Source organism: Propithecus coquereli, unplaced genomic scaffold, assembly GCF_000956105.1.
Source record: "Propithecus coquereli isolate 6110/MARCELLA unplaced genomic scaffold, Pcoq_1.0 Scaffold515, whole genome shotgun sequence".
Taxonomy (NCBI): Eukaryota; Metazoa; Chordata; class Mammalia; order Primates; family Indriidae; genus Propithecus; species Propithecus coquereli.
Window position 1 is genome coordinate 433,111 of NW_012151008.1, and position 27,224 is coordinate 460,334.

At 58.6% G+C, this 27,224-nt stretch overlaps 3 protein-coding genes across 5 annotated transcripts; 2 read left to right on the forward strand and 1 right to left on the reverse strand.

The window, feature by feature from the left end:
* Positions 1-105: 105 nt before the first annotated feature.
* Positions 106-13,734, reverse strand: CNTNAP1 (contactin associated protein 1). Its single transcript, XM_012656652.1, has 24 exons — positions 13,464-13,734; positions 12,458-12,559; positions 12,149-12,342; positions 11,547-11,694; positions 11,269-11,472; positions 10,611-10,795; positions 10,267-10,410; positions 9,321-9,582; positions 8,710-8,859; positions 8,268-8,439; positions 7,721-7,827; positions 7,452-7,571; positions 6,894-7,097; positions 6,543-6,699; positions 6,332-6,459; positions 5,841-6,026; positions 5,138-5,359; positions 4,645-4,884; positions 3,379-3,732; positions 3,092-3,219; positions 2,526-2,619; positions 2,091-2,336; positions 1,956-2,003; positions 106-1,461 (listed from the first exon to the last, which is right to left on the reverse strand). Exons 1-24 carry the CDS (start codon positions 13,528-13,530, stop codon positions 1,175-1,177), a joined length of 4,149 nt encoding a protein of 1,382 aa, XP_012512106.1. The 5' UTR covers positions 13,531-13,734; the 3' UTR covers positions 106-1,174.
* A 626-nt stretch (positions 13,735-14,360) lies between these two features.
* Positions 14,361-16,432, forward strand: CCR10 (chemokine (C-C motif) receptor 10). The gene is made up of 2 exons (XM_012656653.1): positions 14,361-14,388; positions 15,217-16,432. Exons 1-2 carry the CDS (start codon positions 14,365-14,367, stop codon positions 16,279-16,281), a joined length of 1,089 nt encoding a protein of 362 aa, XP_012512107.1. The 5' UTR covers positions 14,361-14,364; the 3' UTR covers positions 16,282-16,432.
* A 2,014-nt stretch (positions 16,433-18,446) lies between these two features.
* PLEKHH3 (pleckstrin homology domain containing, family H (with MyTH4 domain) member 3) lies at positions 18,447-27,073 on the forward strand. Of its 3 annotated transcripts, none has more exons than XR_001138000.1 (13): positions 18,447-19,088; positions 21,110-21,165; positions 21,504-21,583; positions 21,687-21,878; positions 21,965-22,122; positions 22,228-22,348; positions 23,128-23,434; positions 24,007-24,214; positions 24,447-24,583; positions 24,872-25,004; positions 25,208-25,641; positions 25,966-26,157; positions 26,693-27,073. XR_001138000.1 is itself a non-coding variant. In XM_012656667.1 (13 exons), exons 1-13 carry the CDS (start codon positions 18,927-18,929, stop codon positions 26,867-26,869), a joined length of 2,382 nt encoding a protein of 793 aa, XP_012512121.1. In that variant the 5' UTR covers positions 18,447-18,926; the 3' UTR covers positions 26,870-27,073. The 3 variants fall into 3 exon arrangements, 1 of the variants encoding a protein (XP_012512121.1); XR_001138001.1 differs by having other exon boundaries at positions 24,447-24,574; XM_012656667.1 differs by having other exon boundaries at positions 25,208-25,666.
* The last annotated feature ends 151 nt before the right edge of the window (positions 27,074-27,224 follow it).

Consider the following 27,224-nt stretch of genomic DNA (forward strand, 5'->3'; position numbering starts at 1 on the left):
CAAGGATTCTGAGAGCTCCCCCTAGAAATTCCTAAGCCCTCAGATTAATTCCTTCAGAATCATCCCACTTACCCCTAAGCACGACGCCAGCCACCACGCACAGACTGGGGCTCTGCCACTCTGCTTTATTGGAACAGCTCCAAGTCTGAGAGCACAGCAGCCTCAGCCCTGCTTCAGAGCGGAGGCCAGACCAGGCTGGGCAAGCAACCAGCAGGACTCATGAGACTTCCAACACTGGAGAAGCAAACTACAGACTGGGCACAGCACAGGACAAAACAGCTGACTTGAGTTTTTCTTTTATATATAAACAGATAATTGTAAAAATTAGAATAATATATAGAGTTTCTCTAGGGAGAGACTGTGCAACAAAAAATATATATAAAGAATATGACCTCCTGGGCAAACGAAGCAGCATCTCTGAGCGGAGGAAGGAGGGCTCCTCATGCACTGGACGGGGTAAGCCTGTGGGCAGGCACCAAGGCCGCTGCAGCTCTTGGCAAAGGGTGGGAGACTAGAGGGCTGGCTAGTCAGGGGTCTGCATTATTTTCTCTATGTTGCAGGTTTTTATGGCTTTGGCTGAAGCACGTGAAGCAGCGGAGGTACTAAGGTGCTAAACTGAGGCCTCTTGGTCTCTGTGTGAAAAACAAAAAGGGGGGTGGGGGACAGTAGTGAAGCCGTCCCTAGCCCCCAGCTGAGTGGACACAGATGGAAGACGTTCCTCAGGGCGGGAGGAGGCTGGGGTAGGATTTAGCAGCCTCCTCCCTTCATACCCTGTACAGCCCTGCAATCCCACACATCTGTCCCTTCTGATAGTATGTGTTGGAAGGGAGGCAGTTAATCTCCCCTACACTCTGTTGTTAATCCCTGGCAGCAGCTGGGACAGAGATGGCAGGAAAGGCCTGTCTCAAGCCCAAAGGCTTCTCCTTTGGGGCAGGCAAACAGCCAGGAACCTGGGGAAACAAGACTGAGCAGGGCATTGATTTAGGCAGTGAGGCTTGGCCACTCCCTTGGGTCCCATCTGTAGCTCTGCCCACCAAACTTGGCGGGGGGCAGGGGGTATTCTCTGGATGAGCAGAGCCAGCTAAGAGGAGCCAAATGTCCCTGACAGGGTAGGGGAGAGGCAGGAATTGGGGAATTCAGAGGAGTTGAACTTGGTCCCTGAAGCCCTTCTGATTCATTCAGACCTGGACTCCTCCAGGATCTGGGGTAGATTCTGGTCCCTGGAGCCAGGGGCTGAGGCTGGGGCTGCGGCTGGGGCTGGGGCTGGAGCTTGGGTAGGAGCTGGTGTAGGAGCAGGGGCCTGGGCAGGGCCTGAAGTAGGTAGGGGAGGCTTGCTGCCAGGATGGTAATCATGGGTAGCCTTGGGCTCATTGGTGTGGTAGGAGCCCTTGTAGCGATGTTTTTGCAGATAGAAAAGCACCAACATTCCCACCAGCCCCAGCAGCAGGAAGGCCACCAAAACTGAAAGGAAGAAAAGGAACAATTTAGGGCAGATCTTTGGGACTACACCTACACACAGACACACACATACCTGTACATTTTTGGCCAAAAGCATATGTGTATGATGGTCAGCTGTGCAACCACACAGAGCTATTCCTAAACGCCTGGTAGGTCTGAATTCCTGGCTTATCCCCCACCAACTTCTATTTCTAATATTCTGTTTCCACGTTCCTGATAGTTACCCGAGACTCTCATTTCTCTAGCTATTACTGTACCCCCATTTCCCTACCCTTAGCTCTATTTTAATATTTGATTTTAATTAAAAATTTGTAGCATCCTCAAACATTAAAAAATCTCTAGCCCAATACCTACTACCTTCAATATAGCCTATGTCATCCTCCTCTGTACCAGCCTGCATACAGCCACCCCTCAGCCATGGGGATCAGGGGCAGGGAGGAAGTGCTGCCAGTCAGAGGGTGGTCTTGGGAGGTCAGTTAGTGATCAGAGCTACTCACAGCCTAAAAGTATGGCAACCCATCCATCATCATGGTAGTACGGGAAGTCTGAGTAGGAGAGAGCAGAGTTAGGTTAAGAATCATTTCCCTTCCCTGCCATGCCTCCCTTCCCTCTTCTGTGTCCCGGGGATGTACCTGGGGGAAGATACCAGGGGTCAAGCTCAGGCGGCACCTCTGAGACCAGGCGTGGCATAGCGCCACAGTTAGATTCAGACAGTTCTCCCTGAACGCGCAGGGCCTCAGCCAGCTCAGCGGTCATGGGTCGCGGGGTTCGGAAGTGGGTCTTGAGGGGAGCCACATTGTTGAATCGAACACCAGAGAGGCAGCCCGAGAAACCTGGGGTGTTGTAGCGCTGGATCTCCGGGTCAATGACTCCTGTCTCTGAGGGACAGGTAGGCCCAGAAAGAGGAGCTTGGACACCCAGAGGCCCTGCCCCCTCACCATCCATAGGTTCCCCACTCATCTTTCCCACTGCCCTCACTGCCACCCTCAGTTCCTTCACTCCCCTTCAGCCTCCAGGGACTTTGCCCACCTCTCCTTGCCCAAAACTCACCCGCACTCACAGCTTACCCATCACACGCCCTAGGTACAAGGCCTTCGGTGAGTCCAGCTGGCTGTCCACCAGCAGTGAGAACTTCTGCTCTGTCAGTGGGAAGTAGTCCACCTGAGGTGGGGAGGGCGAGGGTGATGAGGGAAGGGGACCAGAGGCAGATGCAGCTGAGGCCACGAAGGAACTCGAATTCTGTCCAAACTGGTGGTGCCAGCTGGGTGAGTTCCAGCTCAGTCCAAAGTGGGCAACCGCAACCCCTGGGCCCAAATGCAGTATTTGGTATGTTTTTTTAAAAAAAAAACCTGGTTTTGACCCCTGTCTTTGGCAGCTTACTAGTGGTTTGACTTTGGGAAAACTACTTTACTTTCTGAGCCCATTTAGTGATTTGTAAAACAGAGACAATAAGAACACCTGCCATCCTGAACTACGTCACAGAGCTGTCGTGAGGGTCGCAGGTGATACACGTGAAAATCCTCTGCACATTGGAATATGCTCTACAAGTGTTAAGTCTTTGACATTTTCCCGGGTGCGGCAACCAAGATCATAGGGTCGAGATCTGAACTAGTTCGCCTCCCTCTACACAAACCTGGATGAAGAGGTTGCGGTAGACCCGGGTGATGTTGATGCTGTGTGGCTGGCCATCAGTGACTGGTCGGGTGGTCAGCTGGTACACATAAGGACTGGTGCCCAGCTGATAGCGTAGCTGCAGGGTCCCTGTGGGGGTGGGGAGGAGAAATTCGGGGTCTCAGCTCCCACACCCCCATCTTCTAAGAACTCTTGGGTCCTTGTATTAGTGAAGTAATAATAGTTATGAGAATTAGGGGAGCACTTAGGGGACACTGGCATTGGGGGAGAGGGCCCGGGGAAGCTCACCGTCTTCCTTGATGAGCACAGCCATGTAGTCACGCACGAAGGAGCTGACGTAGAGCAGGACGGCGGGGGCGGAGTTGGTGCTGAAGCTGAAGGAGACCTCCTCTCCTGTAACGTTGTAGACAGGCCCACGGTAGCCAGGCACAGGCCGGCCGGGCCGGGGGTAGTCAGGCAGGCGGTACCCAGGGCCGTGGTAGCCAGGCACATAGCCTGGAGTGTCATAGCCCGGGACATAGCCCGGCTCGTAACCTGGCACTGGCCGGCTCAGCATGTGGGAGAACTCCCGGGCTGCAGAGCGCAGTGCTGACTGCAGGTTATAGCGCATCCAGGTGCCCGGCTCAAAGAAACCGCCAATATCTGCAGGCAGAAACAGTGAGGTCAGGGGCCCCATACTCCTCGTTCCCAAATTCAGAGGTTTTATACACCATCCACATACAACCCCAAGACTTGCTTCAGTTTCTACCATGCTCACAACCCTCTGTTTACCCTTAGGTCCCCTTGAGCCCCTGTGTCACAGAATGGAATCTTACAGCCATGAGAAACTTGAGAGATCATCTAATCCAACCCCAGCCTTTTACAAATGAGGAAACTGAGGCTCAGAAATGAGTAGTGCCTTGCCTAAGGACACACAGTATGTGGAGAGCCAAGATTAGAATTGCAATATCCTGACCCCATCCAGTATATATGTGCCACTACTCACACTTCCAAACCAAGACCAGAAGTCTTCTGTTCGTCCCTATGTCCCTGTATCTCCCTAGTCCCCCCCAGACTCCTCCCACCAGTAACCCACCTGCCCATGCGTCCCCCTAGGCCAGACTTAAGGAGGATGAGGTCTGGGTCTATGTGCAGAATCTTGCTATGGTGAATGTCAAGTCTCGCCTTAACCAAGAGCCAGGTCGTAGACATGTTTTAGGAACGCAGCAATCGTCAGGCAGGAAATGGCATAGAAGGGCATCCTGCAGCCTAAAGTCAATGTGCTTGTAAGGGGAGTGACCTCTGTTACCGTGGTGATAGTGGGAAGATGGGCAAGTTATTTGCTTTATGCTTTTGAGGTCTTTTTTTACCAGCTAGCTATACTGTCCCTTCCTTGTCCCACTTTGGAGTCACCTAGCATCTTCGGCTGCCTGACTCCCTCAGCTCAGAGCTCAGGAACCCAGGGACAACTCTAGTTTCCCCTAATGCTGGCTTTACACCTCTTTCCTTCCCTGTGCTCCCTACATCCCATTACGCCCTATGGCTCCCTGTCCCCCCATAACCTGCAGCACTGACCGTGGTTGCAGTATGGCCCATCAAAAGCTGTGAGGTCACAGTCACATGTGTAGTAGCTGTAGTGCTCCACGCAGCGGCCTCCATGGAAACAGGGAAAACGGGGGTGGACACAGTGGCCTGTGCAGTTGGGTGAGGTACCCTCAGAGGCATTGGCCCGGCCCTCCAGGTTCAGAGTCACTCCGTTCAGACGCATGGCCCTCAAGCAACCCACAAAGGGGCGCCTCTTAAGCTCTGCAGATCCTGGGAAAAGCAGGCAACAGGTCTGTCAGGTGTAGAGCCAGACAGGAATAAGTATTGTGGTTGGGAGGGGAGCCAAGGGGGCTAGAAGAATGGGATAGGATACCAGGGACGGAAGGAAAAAGGGGTGCCCTGTGACGCTCTGAAGCAGAAGGGACTGGGATCTAAGACATGGGGTTCCTGGAAACAAGGAAGCGGCCTCGGGAGGGTGGGCAGGTGAAAGGGGCATCAGACCCGCCTCTGGGTTGCTGCTTACCAACATAGAGGGGCTGGTCATACTCCAGCCAGATGTAGGTCTGCAGGGGCATGGGCCGCAGCACCCAGGGCCGGTGATCCACTCGGAGCCGGGCCTGCTTCACATTGATTTCAGCCCGGACCAGGTGCCACTCATCGTCATTGAACTCAAAGTCGTCTGAGTGTACTGTCAGGTTCTCGTCCCCATTCCCCACATCAAAGGCGAAGACCACATCCCGGGATGCTGGACAATGTGATAAGGGCAGGGGGAGAAAAGGACTCAGACCTCCAAGATCCCTCAGTGACTTCTTGCCCAACACAGTCTCTCTTCCTCACCTCTTTGGAGCTCCTTGAATATCTCCCCAGTATGTCCATAGCTGGGACAAAACTTATAAACTGCTTAGAACCTCGTAGTCTTGGTTTCTCCCCAAATTGCAGATCCCTACAGCCAGCTTCCCAGCCTCACCTCTCAGGTAGAGGGTAGCTAGTCAGCGGTGGGAGAGACTCAGGAGTCCAGCTTCCTTATTCACGAGTAAGGGGCCTAAGGCCACCTGGCCAGCCATCCGGACCAGCCAAGGGCCAGAACCCAGGGTGGTGTCAAGACCTTTCCATGCTGCCTCTCAAAAGGGCGTCTGCCCTGGTCTCTTACTGCAGCCTCTACCTACCCGTGTCTCCCCAGAGACCTCTTTCATCCACCCCGTGGCCCTCCCAGTCTGCCTGCTCACTGTTGAGTTCCACCCGCACGTAGGGTCGGCGCCACTGGCAGTAAGGGCCCCCCATGTTCTCTAGGAAGACTCCTGAGGGTGCCGAGGTCTTGAAGTAGAAGGAGACATCAAGGCTATGGTTGGCACGGATTGGGGGAAAGCGCAGTGCAGCCCCGGTGTGGAAGGAGATGGTGTTCCAGGAATTTCCTACAAAACCAGATGGAGGAAGTCCTTTTCAGGGAGGCCGGAGGATAGAGGAGGAAGGGAATGTGGTGAGGGGCAGGCAGGGAAGGCAGGGCTAAGGGGGAAAGGTGGGGGTAGCCAAGGAGACCAAGGAGTGGAAGGAAAGAGTAGTAAGGTGCAGAGGGACAACGAAGATGAGGGTCACATCATAGCAGGAGCCAGGGCATCAGGCAGTGTGCCCTAGAGACCCCCTGTGGGTCAGGTGGCCTAGATTTTGAAAACTGGAGAGCCAACCCAGGGAATGCACACAAAAGGGGTCTGCCACTCACGGTCGCCATAGCAGCGCAGAGGCCTCAGGAAGAATTGGGCCTCAGAAGTGGAGCGGTTTGTATCTCCCACCACAATCTGAGTGACAGGCAGATGGTCCACAAATGTCAGCAGTCCCTTGTCTGTTCTCCTGTGAGGGCAGGATGCAGTGGCTCAGCCCTTGCCACTCAGCTCCCCCTGGAGTCCTGAAATCCCTGTCCCTTTGCCCCTCACCACTGGGGCTGGTCGGCATCACAGTTGCAGTACAGGGCGGGGTCCACGCAGCTCCGGTCCAGACCACAGGCACAGCGCTGGATGCCCGGCTGGGAGCCTCCCCAGTAAAAGTGCTGCTCCTCGTTTCGGCCAATCCAAAAGCTGTAGGGGTAGCCTCCTGGGGAAGAGGTGCAGGCAGCTTCCAGCCCTGTCCCTCCATGAGCCTCTGGGCTCCTCTCGCCTTTCCAAGCAGCCCAGACCCTTGCTTGAATCCTCTAGCCCAGGGCTCCAGCTGAACCCTCTGGCCTCCTTCTCCCAGGCCCACACTGGTGTCTCCTCCAGCTCCTCCACTTCCCCAACCCCAGCCCTCACCTGCAGTGTTGAGCAGCCGGGAATTGTAGCAAGAGAACTCAATCCACTGTTCACAATGCTGGGAGGCATTGGCCAGGGCACTGACTTCCTCCCAGGATGCATTCCAGTACTGGATGGCCCCCAGGAATGGCCGCTCCATACTGGAACCTGTCACTCGAGTCGTCCACAGCCTGTCATGCCTCACAACTGTCCACGCTCGGTTCTCTGAAGGAGAGGAGCGGACAGAGCTTTGCTGGAGATGGGCACCTTCCTGCCCACCGCCACCACCACTGCTGCAACTCAGCACCAATGGACATGCCCGGCAGCTCCATCCCAGCCCCACCCTGGGACCTCGGCATCGTAGGCTAAAGAGGAGATCACTGGAATGGATCGGGAAGTTGGAATTTATATGCAAGGCTAGATTACAAATTCCTGGATGTCTCCTTCCCCCTTTGTCCCCTTTTACCATCACCAATTTAATCTTCCGGCCCACACCCACCACTCTATCCTTCCCTATTCTCCCCTCACCCCTGCACTGCCTTGTCAGCTGCCCCCTCACCACCCATCGGAGCCACTTACCTCGGATATCACAGTACACTACAAATGGCTTCAGGGGGCCACTGCCATCAGGATCAATGGTGAAGTTTCCAGAAGTTTTCCCACTGAGCCGGTAAGCCTCACAGGATTCCTTATACAAAGCTGGTAGGTGGTGGGGTGGGGAAAAGGTAGCTATGGAAGTAGAGGGCTAGAAGGGCCAGCCCCACCATATCTAGCAGCCTCGTGATCCCCAGAAACCTTCTCCTGACCTCCCCTGTCCCTGCCTCTCCCCAATTCCCCATCTGGCTTACGTTGGTGGCAGGTCTCCCCCTTGTAGCCCGTCAGTTCACAGTAGCAGATGAAGTCATCCCAAGACTGGTAGCAGCGTCCGTCATGCTCACACATGTTAGGGCTGCACCTGTGGGAGGGGTCAGCACCAAGGGAAGGAGCCTTACTGGGTGCTGGAGAGTGCGGTCTGACCCCTGCCAGCTTCCCTCCCGGTGAGACACACACTGCCTAACTAGCCAGTATACGCCCAGATGCAGGGGCACTAGGTGGTCCTCAGGGCTAAAGTACTACTGTTCCTCTTCCCCAAAAGAGCAAAATGTGCCTTATTCCACCTCCCCCCCAAAAACCTCCTCTAGGACCAAAAACAGTTGCTTCATTTCCATTCTGAGCATGTGTCACTTTAAGGTCAGAAATAGGTAAGAGATCAAGGAGGAATCATCCCCAAGCGGGGGCCTAAGGAGTGGAGACAAGGAGAAGGCAGATTATTGAGGAACAGTAATCCCACTGGGAGACCACGGAAGAGGGCTTTGGAGGGGTCGCCTCTTGTTAGGGAGAGGGGCTTCTGGATACCTATCAGTGATGCCACATGTATCAAAGAGGACCTCAGCATAGTATCCGAGCCGCCGGCCCTCCACCAAAGTCAGGTTGACCAGTTGACCATCCACCTTGAGCAGCTCCATGCAGCCATGGAAAGCCGTCTGGTTGGAGTGGCAGTCCCATCGACTGGCTGGCTTGGGACAACCTGAAGCAACCACCCCTGTAAGACCCTCCCCAGGGAAGACCCCAAAGACCCTCCCCAGGGAGATGACAAGGAGGAACCAGACATAAAGGAAGAAGGGAGGCTAGAACCAAAGTGTAGACTATGGCAATGACCTTCCACTTCCAAAGCCCCAGAGGGCAAAAAGGGCTTGGTGCCTACAAAACTCTCCATGTGGCCCCATCTGGGTGGACTGAGATGGGGCCTTCTCACCCAAAGACAGGGGTCTGGCCAGGTTGGCCCCCACCAACTTACCACCAAAGAAGTATGAGGTCCCCGTCCGGATCAGCAGTGGGTATGAGACCCTGACCTCTGCCCCCTCCACATCATCAATGCTGATGACTGCATGGTTTTCTTGTGCCACAAAATTCACCTCGTGCCAAAAGCCATCATTCAGTCGGTACCCTAGACAAGAAAGGATGACGATGTGGGTGGAGGGAAGTAGCAACTAGGATAGGAGGACGTCTTGAGTGGGGAGCCTATGTGCCCCCATGAATACTTCTCACACTGAGTGACAGCATCTCTGAATGTCTCTCTTCACTATCCATGACCCAGCAGTTGACAGAGTCTGCAAAGTCATAAATGAATAACAAAATCTCCAGGGACCCCCTGGAACTGGAGAATACCAGGACTTTCCCTCTTTCTGCTTCTCCCAGAACGCTCAGACCCTCAGCTGGCCTCCTCAGCTGCCTCCAGCCACTCCCACCCTCAGATGGCCTCCTCAGCTGCCTCCAGCCACTCCCACCTGTTCCCTTACCCTGGGAACTCTTGGCCCCTCCCTTCACTCCCTCTGCCCTCTCTAGCATGCAAAGGCCTCCCTGGACTCCTCCTCTGGCCTGCTTGTGCCTCCCTCGCGACCCCCTCACCAGCGGCAAACTGAAGCCTCTTGCGGCCGCTCTGCGCGATGGACACGTTGACCTGCCCTTCACTGAGCATCAGCTCCACGTGGCCCAGCCCGTCCCCAAGGCGGGAGAAAAGTAGCAGCCCGGTGAGGTCCCATGTTCGGAAGCGAAAGGAGACGGCCAGGCGGCCGCGGCGTGGGAAACCAGGCACTTGCACGAAGTTGTGGGGGCCTCCGAAGTTGATGGGGTGCGGAACTGGGTCCAGGCAGCGGAAGGCCACTTTACCCTAGGGACGAAAGTGAGGACGCATCAGCACCCGCAAGCCGGTGCACCCGTTTCTGCCTCTGCTGGAAATTCAATTTTCACACTGGTCTAAGACCCTTGTCCCGCACTCCTTCGGTATTGACAGGGGTGAGACCTCCAACCATGACCCCTCCCCTCTAAGCCTGTCCCTCTGTGGACCGAGGCCCAACCAAGTCGGCCCTCGGAACTCTCGGCTCGGAACTCTCCGCTCGGAACTCTCGCGATCGCTCGTCTACACCTTCTGCACGGCGTCTGCTTCTTTCTCTTCTTTCCAGTGTCGAGAGGGAATATTGGGCCACAGATCTAGCTCCCACCAGCAGTGCAAGCATATGAGCGCTGGAGTTGGATGTGTGAGGGGAGCATGTAGCAAAAGAACCCTGGGTTCAAGTTTCTACCCAGCTACTGTGCAACTAACTGCACGACCCCTCGTCAAGCCACTCCTGTCTCTGCGCCTCATTTTCCTCCTCTATAAACTAACGAGGTCATTGGACCTGATCACAGCTTCTTAGCTAGTTGAACCTCAGGTGAGACCCTCCACTTGAGAATGTGGCTGGAGAGAGAGGGGTCCCGGGCTTTCATCTGAGTCTCAAGATCTCTTCCTGCTCCACCTCTTTGCTTGCCAAGAGGCTTTGGTATCCTGCCCTCCCAGATCCCCCTGCCCACTGGCCTCGAAGGTGATCCGTGAATGGCGCCGCACAGCCAGGTCCGCGATGTTGACGCGGTTGAAGATTACGTTTTCCATGCAGCCGCGGAAGTTATGCCGATAAGCGAGGTTCTTCTGCGCAGCGCCCACCAGACCCCCAACGAATATCTGCGGGAGGGGTGGGGAATGAGGTTGCCCGGGCACGGGAGCGCGCCTGCCTTTCTCGTGCGCGCTGGCCATACTCTTTCCCAAGCACTAGGCCGTGCTTTCTGAAAGACTTGAAACACACATTTTCCCAGTGTCGGTCCCGCCCACGCCCACTCGCCCAGCACCCCTCCTAACCAAATGGCACCTCTCCCTTCTCTCACTTCTGTGTCCAGGTTCAGCCTCTCAAAGTCGCCATTGAGCACGAAGCGCTGCACATAGCCGTCCAGGGTGAGATTTGCGTCGCGACCAAATCGGTCCACGCGCACGTAGTGCCAGTGCTGGTCGTTGAGGACACCGCCGGCGCTCAACGTAGTGTGACCCGGTCTTGGTTGGATGGGGCTGCTGCCTGAGGGTGGAGCGGGACAGAGTGAGACCTCAAGCTAGGACATCTCCAGCTAGTCCTAGTCCCAGAGGGAGCAGCAGCGGGCAAGGCAGAAAAGGGACTGCAAGACTGCAGCCATTGGCGAGTGTGTGACTTAGGGTAAGCCATTTAACCTCTCCCAGCACCTGTTTTCCTATCTGTAAAAGATGGAGCACGACAGCTGCTTCTATCTCATCACGGGGGTGTTATGAAAACCTAATGAGAAACAAAATAACTCTGTGTGTGTGTGCGTGTGTGTGTGTTCACAATGAGCTTGCTGAGGCTCCAGGAAATGCCTTGTCCAAGGTCACCCCACTGGTAAGCGGTAGAGCTGAGACTGGAATCCAGTTCTCCAGACTTGGAGTCCAGTGTTTCGCTAGCACCTCCGGCGGCGCGGAGGAGGTGCCTGGAGGCACGCGTAGGAGAGCTTCGGCGGTAGGCCCGGTCGCTCAGCTCACCCAGGCTCATGTGTAGCAGCAGGTGCGCCCCCTGCAGCTCGAGCGTCACGTAGTCGCCCTGGGCGCCCTCGGCATGCAGCAGGAGCCCGTCCTTCTCCTCGGTCTTGAAGCTGAAGGCGAACACGTCCCACAGGCTTCGGCTGACCCCTCGCGGGAAGCGGTACGAGATGGCATCGTCACCGTCGAAATAGAGTATGTCGGACTCTGCGCAAAAGACCGTAGGTGGGCCGGGGGCGGGGGACTGTCCCGGGCCCCCGCGGTGATCTCCGCACCCTTACTGTAAGGGCAGCCGTAGAGACCGAGCCTCAAGCCGATCTTGCCGCGCGGGTTCCAGGCCAGGGGCACGATGCGGATGTAGCGCGCGGTGAAGTGGTAGTGCAGGTCGTGGCGCACCACCGCCGACTCATTCACGTTACCGAAGAAGGTCTGCAGGGGAGGAGGAGAATAGTAACCACGTCCCTACCCTCTGCTTCCTTTCTCCCCAGCATCCCAGCCTGCGGCTTTCCCCCAGCCAATCTCGACTTCCGGAAAACAAACACTCCTGATCTCCCCTGCCCCCGTGGCTTTGCGCACACAGTTTCCCTGGCCTAAAGTGGCCCCCCCCAATATCTTATTTATTTCCTCAAACCTCAAATCAATGTCACCTCCTTAGGAAGCCCTCCCAGATTTTACACTAAAGTGTGCTAAGCCCTGTGATCTGAGAGTGTCTTGCACATGTGGTGAGCTGCCAGTCCCTCTGGACGGAGTTTCCAGAGGGGAGTCACTGCTCCTCATCTGAGCCCTCACCACCGCCCCCTCCCTTTCTCCTCAGGCTAGTGCCCAGCCCAGGGCCCGAGCACAGGAGGCTCCCCAAGGATGCGCGCCTGGGCGCCCAGAGTACCGCGTTGTGCCCTCGCTGGTAGAACGGCGTCCAGCTGTCCACGCGGTCACCATAGAGCAGCATGTAACGAGTGACCCAGTCCCAAGAATTAAAGGAGCCCTGTGTGGCCACAGCCCGGATCCGGTGCTTCTTCATTAAGTCTATCTGAAGCCAGGGATTTGGATCCCCAATCCGAGGTGACCATCCACTTATGCCTATAGAAGGGGCAGAGGCTTTTTACCACCGGCTACCCCTTCGCCCCACCCCCGCCCTTGGGAATCCCTCACCCCGCCGCCTGGCGGTGCGCTGCCGGTGTGCCGCGGAGCTCACCGTGCAGCCGGGCAAAGCGCGGCGTGGTGAACAGCCCATAGTAGGAGGAGGCGCCCAGGGAGCGTGCATACAGGGGCCCCACTAGCTCCTCGTCGCAGCCGTCTGGAGTAGGAAAACGGACATGTTAGTCACCGCCGGCCCCTCCCAGGCCCTTCCAAAAGCCAGCCCACTGAGCAGCCAGTAGCCGAAGCTCCCCCATCGCTGCTCCCCAGCGGCACACCCAGCCCTACCTTAAAGCCATCTATTCAATCCTGGCTGCAGCAACAGCTGCGCGCTCAGAGGAGGCTGCCTTCTCCTTCTAGGGTAACCCCTAGGCTACACCTACAGACCAAGGCCAGACCCTCCCTATCCCAGTATCTGTCCTGGTTTAGTACTGCCCCAAACACAATTCCAAACCTCAGCACCTCCCAAAACCTGAGTCAGCGCAAGACACTAATCCAGCTCAAACCTTAGCGTCATTCTCACTCGCGAGCCCCCCAAACCTGCACCAACCCCAAATACAAGCCTTGCTCCCAAACCCAGCCAGTCCTAGCACCATCACCAGTTCCTGTCCAGCCTCAGCATCAGTCAGAGTCACTTGGATCCTAGCCACAAAACCCAACCCCAGCCACAAAACCCAGCCCCAGCTACACGCCCTAGCCCCTTGGCCAGCTCCAAAGTCCGGCCCCAGGCCCTGGCAAAACCTTAACCCTAGTCTCGGTCACCGGTACCACACTTTTCCCCAACCCAAGCCTCAAACCCAGGCACCAGCTCCCGCTTAGATTCCAGCCCCAAATCCCTACCTACTCCATCCTCGCCTAGGAGCCCGGCCCCAGCTCCGGGCACGCGCGGCAGCCTCGGAGCTGCATTGCGGAGCGCGGGGGAGAAGCAGGAAAAGATGGGAGCGAGCGGGCGCGCGCCGGCCAGGAAGGACCCGCGACCACCCAGCCGCAATGCGGTTCGGGGCCGCCCTGCAGGCTCTTGACGCCTGTACACAACCCCACCTCCCTCCGAGCCCAGCACTCACAGTAGCCCCAGCCCCGGGCTCCTGAAACCGCAGCGAGCAAGATGCAGAAGAGCTGGAGACGCATCATGCAGGGCGGACGGTCCCCAGCAGCCGCCTCTCTACGCCCAGCTCTGGCTAAGGCTCCCAGCTCTACTCCTGGGGTTTTCAGCAGACCTCTCTCTCCTCCTTACCCACCCCTCCCTTCCCTCTCTCCTTTCTCCCCCAACCCTACCCTCTCTCTCTCCTTCTCTCTCCTCCCCCCCACCCCTGTCGTTCCTGGTGCTCCGCTCTTCTCTCTCTCTCCTCTCCTTTCCACCCTCTCTCCTCTCACCTCCCCCCTTCCCCAGCCTCTCTCTCCTGGCACGCGCCGTTTTCCCGGACCCCGCGCAAGCGCGCGCCTCAGCCCTGCTGCTAAAGGGTGGGGGTAGAGAGCCTCCAGCCACCGGGAAATACCCCGAGTAACCCGAGGTCCGCAGGGACTTGGGCCAGACGGGTCCTGAAAAATCCAAGAAAAGGGAGGAGAGGAGGGGAGTGCCCCGAGATGGGATGTAGAGTAAATAAAAGAATCTAATATTTTCTGAAGGCAAATTATGCTGCAGGCATGGTGCTGGATACTCCCTTAACACTATGAATTCAGCATTTTTACCTTACTTCACTTTGCAGATCAAAAATCTGAGGCTCAGAGAGGTCAAAAAACTTACTCAAGATCACACAGCAAATGATGATATTTCAAAACCCACTCTTTTTCCACTGGGAGGGTAAAGAGAAATTCTTTTAGGGGAGGTGGAAATGGAAAAGTGAGCCCCACAGACCCTAATCCCCACCTCTCTTGTGGCCCTCTCCCCGCCCCTTCCTTCCTGTCCCACTAGTTGTTTAACTTCTGCCCTCTGCGGCTATACCTCAGAAACCTGTGTAGCCAGAGATGGGGACCGAGCCCACAGAACAGGTGGGAGTGGGGGCAGGGAGGGGGAGAAGGGTTACAGAGAGGGAGGGGACAGAGAAGGGATGGGATTCCCCACCTGGTAACAGGCCTCCACCATCCTATGACCTATGTGGGATTCCTGGAGCTATCTCAGACTCGGGTCCTCCAGATAGATGGGGCTGGTGGTGTGAGGCCGGGTTGTGGGACAGGGACTGGGGCTAAGGGGAAGGGTGAGTTGAACCGAGTGGTCCAAGGTCCCAACTGAGCTCAGAAAACCTGAGCCCCAACCCTTGAGACTCCCTTGGCATGAGTGGTTCAGTGCACCTTTACTGGAGGTAGCGGTGGGGTGGGGGGAGGGAAAGGATCCTGATCAAGCTTGGAACCCAGGACCGAGGTCTGAGGCAAAGCCTGCATATGGGCATCCTTCCAAGAGAGGGCGCTGCAAAGGGACTTGAAGCTCTAAGATTTATTAATAATACAAAGGCTTGGCCTTTGGAGAGCACATGCCACATCCATTATCTTCCATATTTCAAACAATCCTCAAGCAAACCTTGCCAGGTGGGCTGGTCAGGATGTCTAATCTCTCAACACTACGTATTAGGTAACTGAGGTCCAGAAGGAGCAAGTGGCTTGCTCAAGGTCACCCAGGAAGCTAGAAGCAGAGGTAGGAGGGATGCAAGGGAAGCCAAGGTCCGCTGAGGCTGTGCTAGAAGAGTCTGTAGATTTGTTTTCTTCCCGGTTACTGTTATACCTGGTCACATAGGAGCTCCCAGCCTGCAAGGCATGTGTGGGAAGGGCAGGTGTGTGGGAAGATGTCTCATAAGGTCCCTCCTCTTGTATTGACCTTCCCAGGTTTCCTGGGGCCTCTACTCTGGGGATGACGAGGAGGCATACTCAGCTGAGCCGCTGCCGGAGCTCTGCTACAAGGCGGATGTCCAGGCCTTCAGTCGGGCCTTCCAACCCAGTGTCTCCCTGACTGTGGCTGCGCTGGGCCTGGCCGGCAATGGCCTAGTCCTGGCCACCCACCTGGCGGCCCGACGCGCAGCTCGCTCGCCTACCTCCGCCCACCTGCTCCAGCTGGCCCTGGCCGACCTCCTACTAGCACTGACCCTGCCCTTCGCAGCAGCAGGGGCTCTTCAGGGCTGGAGTCTGGGAAGTGCCACCTGCCGGGCCATCTCCAGCCTCTACTCGGCCTCGTTCCACGCCGGCTTCCTTTTTCTGGCCTGTATCAGCGCCGACCGCTACCTGGCCATCGCGCGAGCGCTCCCAGGCGGGCCGCGGCCCTCCACACCCGGCCGTGCGCACTTGGTCTCAGTCATCGTGTGGCTGCTGTCGCTGCTCCTGGCCCTGCCTGCGCTCCTCTTCAGCCGGGACGGGCAGCGGGAAGGCCAGCGACGCTGTCGTCTCATCTTCCCTGAGGGCCTCACGCAGACGGTGAAGGGGGCGAGCGCCGTGGCGCAGGTGGTCCTGGGCTTCGCGCTGCCTCTGGGCGTCATGGCAGCCTGCTACGCGCTGTTGGGCCGCACGCTGTTGGCCGCCAGGGGGCCCGAGCGCCGGCGTGCGCTCCGCGTCGTGGTGGCCCTGGTGGCGGCCTTCGTGGTACTGCAACTGCCCTACAGCCTCGCCCTGCTGCTGGATACCGCCGATCTACTGGCTGCTCGCGAGCGGAGCTGCCCTGCCAGCAAGCGCAAGGATCTGGCACTGCTCGTGACCAGTGGCTTGGCCCTCGCCCGCTGCGGCCTCAATCCCGTGCTCTACGCCTTTCTGGGCCTGCGCTTCCGCCAGGACCTGCGGAGGCTGCTCCGGGGAGGGGGCTGCAGTTCAGGCCCTCTCCCCCGCGGCGGCTGCCCCCGCCGGCCCCACCTTTCTTCCTGCTCAGCTCCAACTGAGACCCACAGTCTCTCCTGGGACAACTAGGGCCGCCAATCTAGAGGAGGGGGCAGGCTGAGGAGACGATTCCAGGAGGGTAGTGGGAAAGGGGAGTAGGTGGGGGGAAACAGAGAAAGAGGTAGGACCTAAAGGGATTGCTTCTGTGCCTTGCCACATTAAATTGATAACATGGAAATGAGATGCAACCCAACAACTGTTACTATTTTTGAGTCACCGACTTGGAAGTGATTTGTTGCAGGGCAGAGCTGGTGGGTTAACCCCCCACCCCCACCCCCTGGCGCCCTGGCTCTGAGTGGAAGGCGCTCAGGGCCTGGGTGGGGGTGGGGGCTGCTAAGTCTGCCAAAGCTCTAGCCACTGACACTCCCTCCACCTTCACGCAGTCTCTGGCAACAGAGGTGAGGTGGGAAAGCTGCCAGGCAAGGAGGGGCGGGGGTTCCTCTTGAAATAGTGTAAGGAAGAGCTTTCTAACAACCAGAGCGCTATCCAGTAATGGCTGCCTTAGCAAGTACCGAGTTCCCGGCTTCTGGAATGTTCAAACTGTTGGGGACTCTTGTGTGTCTTCGCGTGGTGTGGGGTAGGAGTAGGGCAGGAGATTCGCATTTGGGTGGGCATTTGCATTAGATTACCACTTTACAATCCTTTCTAAGGTCCTGTGAAGGAAAGAAAAGAAAAAAATCAATTTAGAAAGTTGAATTTGTCACCTTGGAGAAGAGCCAAAGAGGGAATTGGCACTTTGCAAATTCCCAAAAAGTAGGTATTATGGGCGTGGTGGGGGTGGAGGATGCTTGCTGTTCTCCATTTTCTCTGGGGACTGGGTGGGGAAATACACTGAGGTGGTCGGAAAAAGAGAGGTTAGACATTGGAAAGAACTTCGGTGCAGGCAAGGGCCTAGGATCCAGACGGAGAAAAGAGCAGATGGTTGTGGTGGTGTCTCCATTCCTAGGCAATCTCTGCACAGGCCACTCTCATCCGGAGAGAGGGCACGGCCGAGATGGCCTTTAGAGACCATCAGATTGATTCCTGGTCTTTGTTTTACACAGTCACAACGGGCAGGATAACGTTCACGTGCAACAATCCTCGCAGTTTAATATCCGGTCAGCAAAGCTGTCCCCACGGCTCCAGCCAGGAGTCTAGGGGCTAGAAGGGCGGGGCGGGGCCATGAGGTCTCAAGGGAGGCGCTGCCTGACCGCCCCGCCCTGTCCCGCCCCGCCCCGCCCAGCCCGGGCTAGCAGTCCTTCCCAGATCCTCGGGCAGCCGAGACCTAGAGCCACTGCCTCTAGGGGCCAGGATCCAGGGAAGGCCCACGGACGGCGCCGATCCTCAAGGGTCCCGCACGGGGGGCCGACCTGGAACCCTCCACTAGAGACCGCGGGAATCGCCGCTGAGTCAGCAACGCGCGCGCGCGCCTGCTGTCCCCGCGGCCCCGCCCCGGCCGCCTAGTGTCTGGGTTAACCCCTTCTTATACAGAACAGCAGGATATTCGTCCTGGGAGGCCTCCGCTCTATTCGGAGACCACAAAATTCCCTAGAATCCCAAGACACTCTCCCCACCTGAGTTCAGTGAGCTGTGTGCACTCTGAATTCGATTTTATTTCCAGCTCAGGTCTGCGCCTTCCCGCGGTCCTTGCCTCAACTTCTTCGCTTCAAAAAGGAGGTGACTCAGACCTGGGAACTGGACTCCTTCACCCGAGGGGTGGAGGGCTAGCTCTAGAGCTGTGCCCGGCGCAGGTCTGGACATCCTCTGGGCAGCTAAGGCTCTTTGCTTAGTCAGGGACCCTGAGATGAGACAGGGTTCACAGGGCAGCAGTTGGGTTTTCCTCTTAAGCCCTGTGCCTTCCGTTCTCTAAAACTCCTCCAGAGGGTTTTTAATTTGTTGGTCGGTGAGCCAAGAGTTAAAACAAGAGCACGAAGGCGGGCTTCCGTGACGTCACTAGCACCCCGTGTCCGACCTCAGAGACTGGGGCGTGGCTAACATCGCACTGTCCTCTCCCTCCCTATTCCCCCGCCCCTCCCCGCTGTCACCAAGCCAGGGGCACATGATGCAACCCGCCGCGATTTTAGCTGTTTGATTGGTGGCCGCGCCCGGCGCCAGGCACAGGGATTGGGCGGAGGAGACCGTGACGAAACCTGGACCCTGCCTTGTAAAGAAGGGAGGAGAGAAAGAAGAGGGAAGGGGGGGCCTCCGGGAGGGAGGGGGCTGGGGAGGCGGGGTCCCAGCTCTGTGCTCGCGCCCCCAGCGCGCCAGTCCGGGGGCTGCAGGGAGCGCAGCGCGCGCGGCCCGGGCCCCGGTCACCGGACGCCCTACCGGACACGACCCTCCCTGGAGCTTGGACAACTGCCCACCTCGGACACTGCACCGGACACTGCCCCCCGCAGGGCTGGACACTACGACGGACACTACTTCCCAGCTCCGGACATTACTCCCTCCTCTACCCCGGCCCTAGACGCTTTTCCCCCTCCCCCTCTGGGGGCCCAGACACTGAGCCCCCCTCAGACTCTGGCTAGCGTCCCCTTGCACCCCAGCGCCGGACATTGCCTCCTCCTTGTGCCCCTCTCCTCCCTCCCTTCCACCTCATCTTTCCCCTGCTCGGGTAGGAGCTGCGCCAGTTTCTCCGACCCCCTGCTGCTTGGCCGCTGCTGCCCGCTCCCCCATCCCCCCGGCTCCTCGCCCGGATGCCTCTCCCCGGGGGATTGTGGTGGCTCCTCTGCTGCCGTCGAGGCTTCACTCTTCTGCACCGGGACTACGGGGACGGCGAGCTTAGCGGGGACGGGGAGGAGGACGAGGACGAGGAGACCTTTGAGCTACGGACCCCAAGTCCAGAGGGCGGCGGGAGGGTAAGTCCCGGGGGGTTTGGAGCCTCGTCTCATTCCCTCTCACTAGAACCAGCCCTCACGCCTGATCCCGCTCCAGACTCCAGCCAAACGCCCCGCGCCAAACGCCTGGCGAACTGGGGACGTCGGGGAGGTTTTTGCCTGGGGTCCAAAGCCCCTGGGAGCTCAAGGAACAGCAGCCCTGCTCTGGATGTGCCTGTGGGCCTCGCGCCGCACGCTGGGCGCTGTCCACCTGCTGGGGGCCCTGAGGCAGGGGAGGCGTCACGCGTGGCCCGACCTGGCCCTGCCTCTCCCTTCCCTGCCGGGCCCGCGTCCCATCCCGTCTCCTTCCGCCTCTGCCAGCGCCGAGGAATGTGGCGAGGCCGGCTGGGCGGCTCGAACGCCTGGGTCCCCTCCGCTCCCAATTCTTGAGCGCTGGGGCCAGATGCGGGAGTTCCTGCTGCGAGGACCTGGTCGAGGGGAAGAAGGCGTCCTAGCATTGGGGTCTGTGGTGGGGACCCCACCCAGAGGGAGCTGGGGGCCATGGCTCTTTGAGGACCCCTCGTCATTACCCTGCCACTCAGGACAGAACTCTTGGCCTTCCCTGGTGAGGCTCCTGGGAAATCCCTGAGGGGATGGTGAGGGACATTTGGTTGCCTGGTTTTGTCGAATCTCCCTGTGGAGAAACTGAGGCACGATTGGTGTGGGAGACCTCCATCTCCTAACATTCCCTCCCTCATGCCCCTGCACACAGGCAACCAGACTCCTGTGTGCTGTAGCCGGGGTCATGCTCCCATCCCCCGCTCAGGGGTCTCCAGCAGGCCGGGTGGCTCAGTGCCCGGGTGGGGCGGGCTACGCCGCCGCCGCCGCCGCTGCCGGGCTCCGGCCAGCACCTGGCGGAGGCGGAGGGTGGATAAATATAGAGGGGGGGGAGGGAGAGAAGCAGGGGACTACGATTAGGGGAGTTGGTCAAGAGGGTGGTCAGTACCCGCCCCCATGGTGGTGTGGCTGAGAGCCCCCCACACACACACAGACCCTCCAGAAAATAGGTGAATGTTCACCTAGGGAAGGTGCAGGACCCAGACGTCCCCAAGCTTCCAGCCTGGGCAGGGTTGGCGCTGTCAACCAGGCCATTGCCTCCCTCATGCTCCACTTCCACCCCCCTCCCGGGAGCTTGGGGACAGGTGTCCCTGGCCCCCCTCCCCCACCTCCTCCTCCCGTCTGTAGCAGTCTGGGCGCAATATGAGGATGGCACAATTCCCGCCTGGCTGGCCTTTGGGTCGGGTTTGTGGCCTCTCTCAGACCCCAGTCTACAGTTGAAATTGAGGGGGAAGGGGTGGTGAGGGAAGGGCAAGACTCGAACTACACCTGCCTCCAGAGTGTGTGCCATTCCTTGGCCAGGCCCACCTTTCCTGAGCCCCAGCAAAGGGCAGGGCCTCTGCCGACCCTTGAGTCTCAGGGCTGTCTGTGGGACAACATAAGAAGCTCTTAGAGAAAGCCCTATACAGAAAGGGTTCCTCTTTCCTTCCTTCACCTCTGTGCCCACCACCTGTCCTCCCCTGGCCAAGGAGGCAGAGTGGGTGAGGGGAAAATGAGGAGGGAGTGACTTCGAGCCTGCCAGAGCCAGAGGGACTTCATTCACCTCTCTGGTTTCAAAGATGGGGAAACTAAGGCTCAGAGAAGGGAGAAGACTTGCCAAGTTTCCACAGTGAGTTAGTGGTGGGGCTGGTATTAGAACCCAGGTCTCCTGACTCCCTGCCCAGTGCTCTTTCCTCCCTACATCACCCCTGATTGTATCTTCAAAGGGTAACGGAGACAAGGCGTGATCCTTGGCTTCTTCACTGCTGCTCTTCTGTAGAGCTTGTTCTATAGAGACCAGAAGGAGGGGTGAGCCCAGCCGCTCCAGCGCGCTCGCCCCAGTCATGACCCCACTCCTCGACTCCTTCCTTAATCCCCCCAGCAGCGCTGACCTGGGGGCAGAAGCCACCAACATTAGGCGTGGAGGGCTTAGATCCTGAGAGCTCAGATCCTGCCTGTCTCCCCAGGGTCCCCTGGACGTGACGCTGACTCAGCCGGTGAGGAGCGGTCCTGTCTCCGACAGGTGAGCTACTATGGAGACCCCAGCCGGTTCCCGGGACCCCCATCCTCGCCGTCTTCCCTCCCGCGGTTGTGCAATAAGGGAGAGGCCCTGTACCGGACGCTGTGGTTTGGCTGGGGTCCCGGGGGGCGGTCCGGCCGGGGGCGCGGGGAGAAAGGGGGGGTCCGGGCTATTTCTGGTGCGAGGTCAGAACAGCCTGGCGGTTCCCACAGCCGGGGGGAAGGGTGTCCAGCTTGGGAGCAGTCACCTCGCGCAGTCTGGGGAGCCCCTACTGAGGAGCCCCCTGGAGGCGGAGTGGAGTCTCCGCAGCCTCGCCCAACCTTCCCTCCCCTCCGTCCCAGGCTGCCGAGCTGGGAGGAGACCTGGAGCCTCATCCCGGAGAAGGGGCTGCCTGAGGAGGACCCGGACGTCGTTGTGAAAGGTAGGGACCCCACTCAGTGCACCCTGGAGGCCCCCAATCCCAACTCTCCAGGGGATAAATTCGCCTCCCGCTGATGCTGCTTCCCTACCCATCCTCCCACCAGGCTGGCTGTACCGCGAGCCCCGCGGAGGAGGGGCGCGGCCCTGGCTGCCCCCTCGCCGGGCCTGGTTCGTGCTCACGCGGGACTCCCTGGACCAGTTCAGCAGCAGCGGGAAGGGGGCGCGGCGTCTCGGGAGCCTGGTACTCACCAGCCTGTGCTCGGTCACCGGCCCAGAGCGCAGGCCCAAGGAGACTGGTGAGACCTCGTGCGGACTCTCCTACCTTCACGGGCAGGGGCCCCAGCGGGTCCTGATCACCCTCCGCGGCCTCTCTCTCCCCCAGGTCTGTGGTCAGTGACTGTGTCTGGCCGGAAGCACAGCGTCCGCCTCTGCTCCCCGCGCCAGGCAGAGGCAGAGCGCTGGGGGGTGGCACTTCGGGAAGTGATCGCTTCCAAGGCGCCGCTGGAGACACCCACCCAGCTGCTGCTCAGGGACATACAGGTGAGAGTATTCCAGCGAGTGTCAGAAATGTGGTGGATCCAAAAGCTTTCTGGGCTCATGGGGAGCTCCACTCTCCCTCATAGTGACCCTCTCCCTGGCCCCTAGGAAAGTTGTGGCGACCCAGAGGCCGTGGCCCTCATTTACCGGCGGAACCCGATTCTGAGGCACACGAGTGGAGCCTTGTACGCCCCGCTCCTGCCCCTGCCCTATGGAGCCAATGCCCCAGGTGAGTGGGCGCCACATCCCCTGGACTGGGTGGGGTGGATCAGAGGTAAGAATCTGAATGCCTTAACTGGTAGGGACCTAAGCATCCTCAAGGGGCCTACCAGCCCCTCATTTTCAAGGGATGAAGATGAAACCAGAAACAGGCCAGGGTGGGGGAAGGGGAGCCAGAACAGACAAAAGGGCCCCTTTGACCACCTTCTCTACAGGTTTCATTCTGCCCACTGATGTTCCTTCGGGAGTTTTTATACTCCCTCTTCTATTTTTTCATTATACCCTCATATTACCTTTATAAGTAGTAGAAAAGCCACCACTTTGGGAGAATGTGCTGGCCTCACTCAGCTTTACTTCTCCCTAAATGTGGCAGCACCTGGCCCAGGTCCTAAAGCTAGAGGATTAATGGGTGCTGGGAGAACCCTGGTTTTCTGACTCTTAATCAAGTCTGTTTTCTGGCCCATGGTGATGACCTCCAATACCCAGTTACAGAATCTGGGGCTTGAACCTATGTCCCTTAGTCTATCCCTCTACCTTACTAACTCAAAATCCAGGCTTATTGGATTGCAGATGGGAGGATTCCTGGGGGGGCAAGGGTTTACCACTTGTAAAGTTTGGCTCTGTGGGACCATTGCTTTCCCTTCACTCTTCCTATCATTCGTACCTCCCTTCCTTGCCACCCCCTGTCCCTTATACTCTCTCTGACCTTCCCCTGGTTCATGCCTTTCTCCCAGGGCGCAGCTCTGTGTCCCCTCTCCAAACCATCCCTCCACCCCTACCCTCCCACAGGTCCAGGCTATGCACCCTTGCGTGAGGAGGCGGTGCGGCTGTTCCTGGCACTGCAGGCGCTGGAGGGGGCGCGGCGCCCAGGGCCCTTGATGCAGGGTGTGCTCCAAACCTGCCGGGACCTGCCCGCACTCCGCGACGAACTCTTCCTGCAGCTGGCTAAGCAGACCTCGGGCCCCGCGGGGCCCCCTGGGCTCCCAGCTACCCAAGACCCTGCCGCCCTGCGGTATTGGCAGCTCCTCACCTGTATGAGCTGCACTTTCCGGCCTGGGAGAGCTGTACGGGGGCATCTCCTGGGGCATTTGGAAAGGTGAGAGGGGAGCAGCGGGCTAAGGCCAAGGCAAGGGAGCTACAGGGCTGCGAGGGAGGGACAGGCCTCTGCAAAAAGTTTGGAAGGTGAAGAAGCCAGATCCAGAGAAGGGAAGGTACTTGGCCAAGGTCAGGGCTGCTGGTACTATGTACAGTGCCTTTGTGGGACATACAAGATCATATCCCACTTGTAAGCAGATAAATTACAATAACCGCCCCCCCCTTCGGGCAGAGGAATAATTAAAAGGCTACTTTTGCCCAGGCTGATGTAGGCCAGCGCCAGGGCTTAGGAAAGCATAGTAAAGTGGCTGGGTTTCGGACTTTAGCCTGAAGGACGATCTGGGAGGCTTTTGGAAGGGGACTGGGGCGGTTGGGAGAGAGCTTCCAGGGGATTTAAAAAGTGATTCAGCTCCATACCAAGTACAGGGGAAAGATTTTAGAAGAGTCGTCAAGGAACTTGAGTTGGGGGCTGGGGGAGGAAACCCAGGAGGTAAACCCATAATAGAAGACGAGAGAGGGAGAGAGAAAGAAAGCTCCTGGAGCACTGAGATCCCAGGGTTCCTCCTAACTCAGGACGGAGCAGGCACTCCCGGACTCAGAACTGGCGGAATATGCGCGCTTCATCCGGAAAGCTCTGGGCCGGACGCGCGGCCGAGAGCTGGTGCCCTCGCTGGCAGAGATTTCTGCACTGAGCCGACGACAGGAGCTGTTGTGCACCGTGCACTGTCCGGGGGCTGGTGCCTGCCCCGTGGCCATCGACTCCCACACCACAGCCGGGGAGGTGAGGCCACAGAAAGGCCCCCCGGCACTCCCAACCCCCTCGCTCCCAGCTTCTCATGCCTGGCTTTCCCGGTTCCTGGGCCCTCGGTTTGCCCGGAGTCTCACATTATTTCGGCAAAGGAGGGAGTGGTGGTGACAGGACTGAGACCCCTTCCCCGTGGATCAGCCCCTCCCAGAATCCTGCCAATACCTCCGGGTGGTCTGACTTTCCCCTCTCCCTCCCCGCCTTCTAGGTGGCTCGAGAGCTGGTGGGACGGCTGGGCTTGGCCCGGAGCCGCAATGCTTTCGCACTGTACGAGCAGCGAGGGGCCCAGGAGCGAGCCCTGGCTGGGGGTACCCTCGTGGCTGACGTGCTCACCAGGTTTGAGAAGTAAATGTCCAGCCCCAGCCCTGCTCTCTGTTAACTCACCTACATTTCAGCTTCGGTCAATCACTAAGAAACATTTACCGAGCGCTTGCCACTTGGCGTGTGCAGCGATGTTCTCTGGTTTACACTTGGATCCCTGCCCGCGGGCGGTTTGCAGTCTGCATTCTGGGGTCACCTACGCGGTCCATTCCGCCCGGGCCCCGCCCCAAACACAGGGCCCCGCCCCTATCCCAAACTGCTGGCTCCCAGGTGGTCCTGCTTCTTCGCGACGCACTCTTTTCTCTTCTGCAGTTTGGCTGGGGAGGAAGCCGGGCTGGAGGACTCCCCGGACTCTGGGTGGAGACTCTGTCTGCGTCTTCACGGACCTCTGCACCCTGAGGGGCTGTCCCCAGAAGGTCACGAACTGCCTTTCCTCTTTGAGCAGGTGAGGACCTCCAGTGTTCACGCCTCCAAACAGACCCCCCAAGTCTGAACCCTTCCTTTCCCGGGCCATCTCATTTAATCATTAGGTAACCCTGACGGAGGCTTTACTCAAATCTAGAGACCTCCTCACTGTCCATACCCCGCGGTGTTTTCGCGACGGCACAGCCGCGCCTCGCGCACTGACACCCGGTGCCTCCCCTGTAGGCTCACGCTCTGCTGCTGCGGGGCCGGCCGCCCCCGCCCGACGACACGCTGCGCGCCCTGGCGGCGCTGCGCCTGCAGAGCCTGCACCGCGACTTCTCCCCGCGGGTGCCCCTGCCCCGCCTGGACCGCTTGCTGCCGCCCCCCACCCCGCCCCGCGAAGACCCGCCCCGCCCGGCCCCCAGGCCGCCCGGCTCCGCCGCCCTGCTGGCCGGGGCACTCTGGAGCCCTGGCCTGGCCAAGAGGCGGGCGGAGCCGGCCCGGCGCGGCGGGGCCAGCCGCACGGCGGGAAGCACGGCTCGCGAGGGAGGAGGCGGCGCCGGCACAGCGGCTGCTGTGCTGGGCGGCTGGAAACGGCTACGGGGCATGGGCCGAGCTGAGGCCATGGCTGCCTACCTGGCCCTGGCAGCGCAGTGTCCGGGGTTCGGCGCTGCTCGGTATGACGTTCTGGAGCTGAGCACGGTGAGGGGGAGAAGGGAGAAGGGGACTCTGGTGGCCCAAGACCCAAACTTTTGCCCCAGAGCCACAGTCCCCCACTGTGAGTCACTTCATTCCCTACATCCAGAACAGCCGCCCATCTCAAACCCCAGGAGTCACCAGTCCTTGGGCCTTCACATCCCTGGAGCCATAGCCACCTCCACAGTCCTGTGACTCATAGAGGGGGGGGTCAGGAAACTCCCTGCTCGCAGCCATCTCCCCCTACCAAAAGTCATGCAGCAGGGTCTCCTCCTTCCACCCTGACTCTGCCTATCTCTCTGCAGGAGCCTGGCGGGGGTGCTCCTCAGAAGCTATGCCTGGGCCTGGGAGCCAAGGCCATGTCCCTCTCCCGGCCGGGTGAGACAGAGCCCATCCACAGTGTCAGCTATGGACACGTGGCCGCCTGCCAGCTAATGGGCCCCCACACCCTGGCACTGAGGGTGGGAGAGAGCCAGCTCCTCCTGCAGAGTCCCCAGGTGAGTGGGAAGAGGGGTTGTGGAAGGAGGAGGGAAGGGATGACATGAAACATTTGTAGCACACCAAGCATAGGCCAGGTACTGGGAATCCAGCAGTGATCAAAGACAAGCTCAAAGAGCTTACATTAGAGTGGGGGAGTCAGACAATAAACAAGGAATCAAAGGCTACAAAGGAAAGTGACAGGAAGTGACTGGAGGGGCCACAGCATTAGGTAGTCAGGGAAGGAGTCTCAAAGAGGGTGAAATTAAAAGTAGCCATAGGAAGATCTGGGAGAACAGCAATTCCAGGTAGAGGGAATTGCAAGGCAAAGACCCTGAGATAAGAGTGAACTTCGCATGTTAGAAGAGCAGAAAGAAGCAAATATGACTGGCACATAGGGAGTGAGGAAGAGAGTGATGATGAGGAAGGAAGGGTTGCAGGGGCCAGAGCACCTAGGACTCTGGTGAGGAAGTTGGAGCCCTAGAGCCGGAATGGAGGATGAGAAAAAGAGAACCCAATGGCCCATGTTGCACACTGACCTCTGCCCTCTCTTAGGTGGAAGAGATCATGCAGCTGGTGAATGCCTACTTGGCCAACCCCTCCCCCGAGAGGCCCTGCAGCAGCTCTTCTCCTCCATGCCAAGACCTGCCAGACACCTCCCCTCCCAGCCAGCACCCGGGCCTGGACGAGCCCCAGGGACAGTCTGGCTGCTTGGGGCAGCTGCAGGACTGAGCCTGCCAAGAGGTCACGACTTCCCTCCCGCCTCCAGCCTGGGCCAGGACTACTCTGAGATTTGAGGGGAACATGGACCCTTTTGGCCCTGCAGGGACAGGGCACACCCCACACCCAAGGGCTGCAACGGGTGTGGACAATTTTCTAGTTTGTTTCTTAATTTATTTGTAGAAGAGAAGCAAAAAAAATCCTTATTTACACAAACCCTTCCTGTGTGAGTGTTGTCAGTGGGACAAGTTGGAGCCCCATGGTTCCGAGCTCCGCCCCTGGGGACGCCCACACTCTGGGCTTTTACCAGCCACTGAGGGGAGTCTGGACACCACAGAGCTCCACCCTCCTTGACTTTCTGGATTTA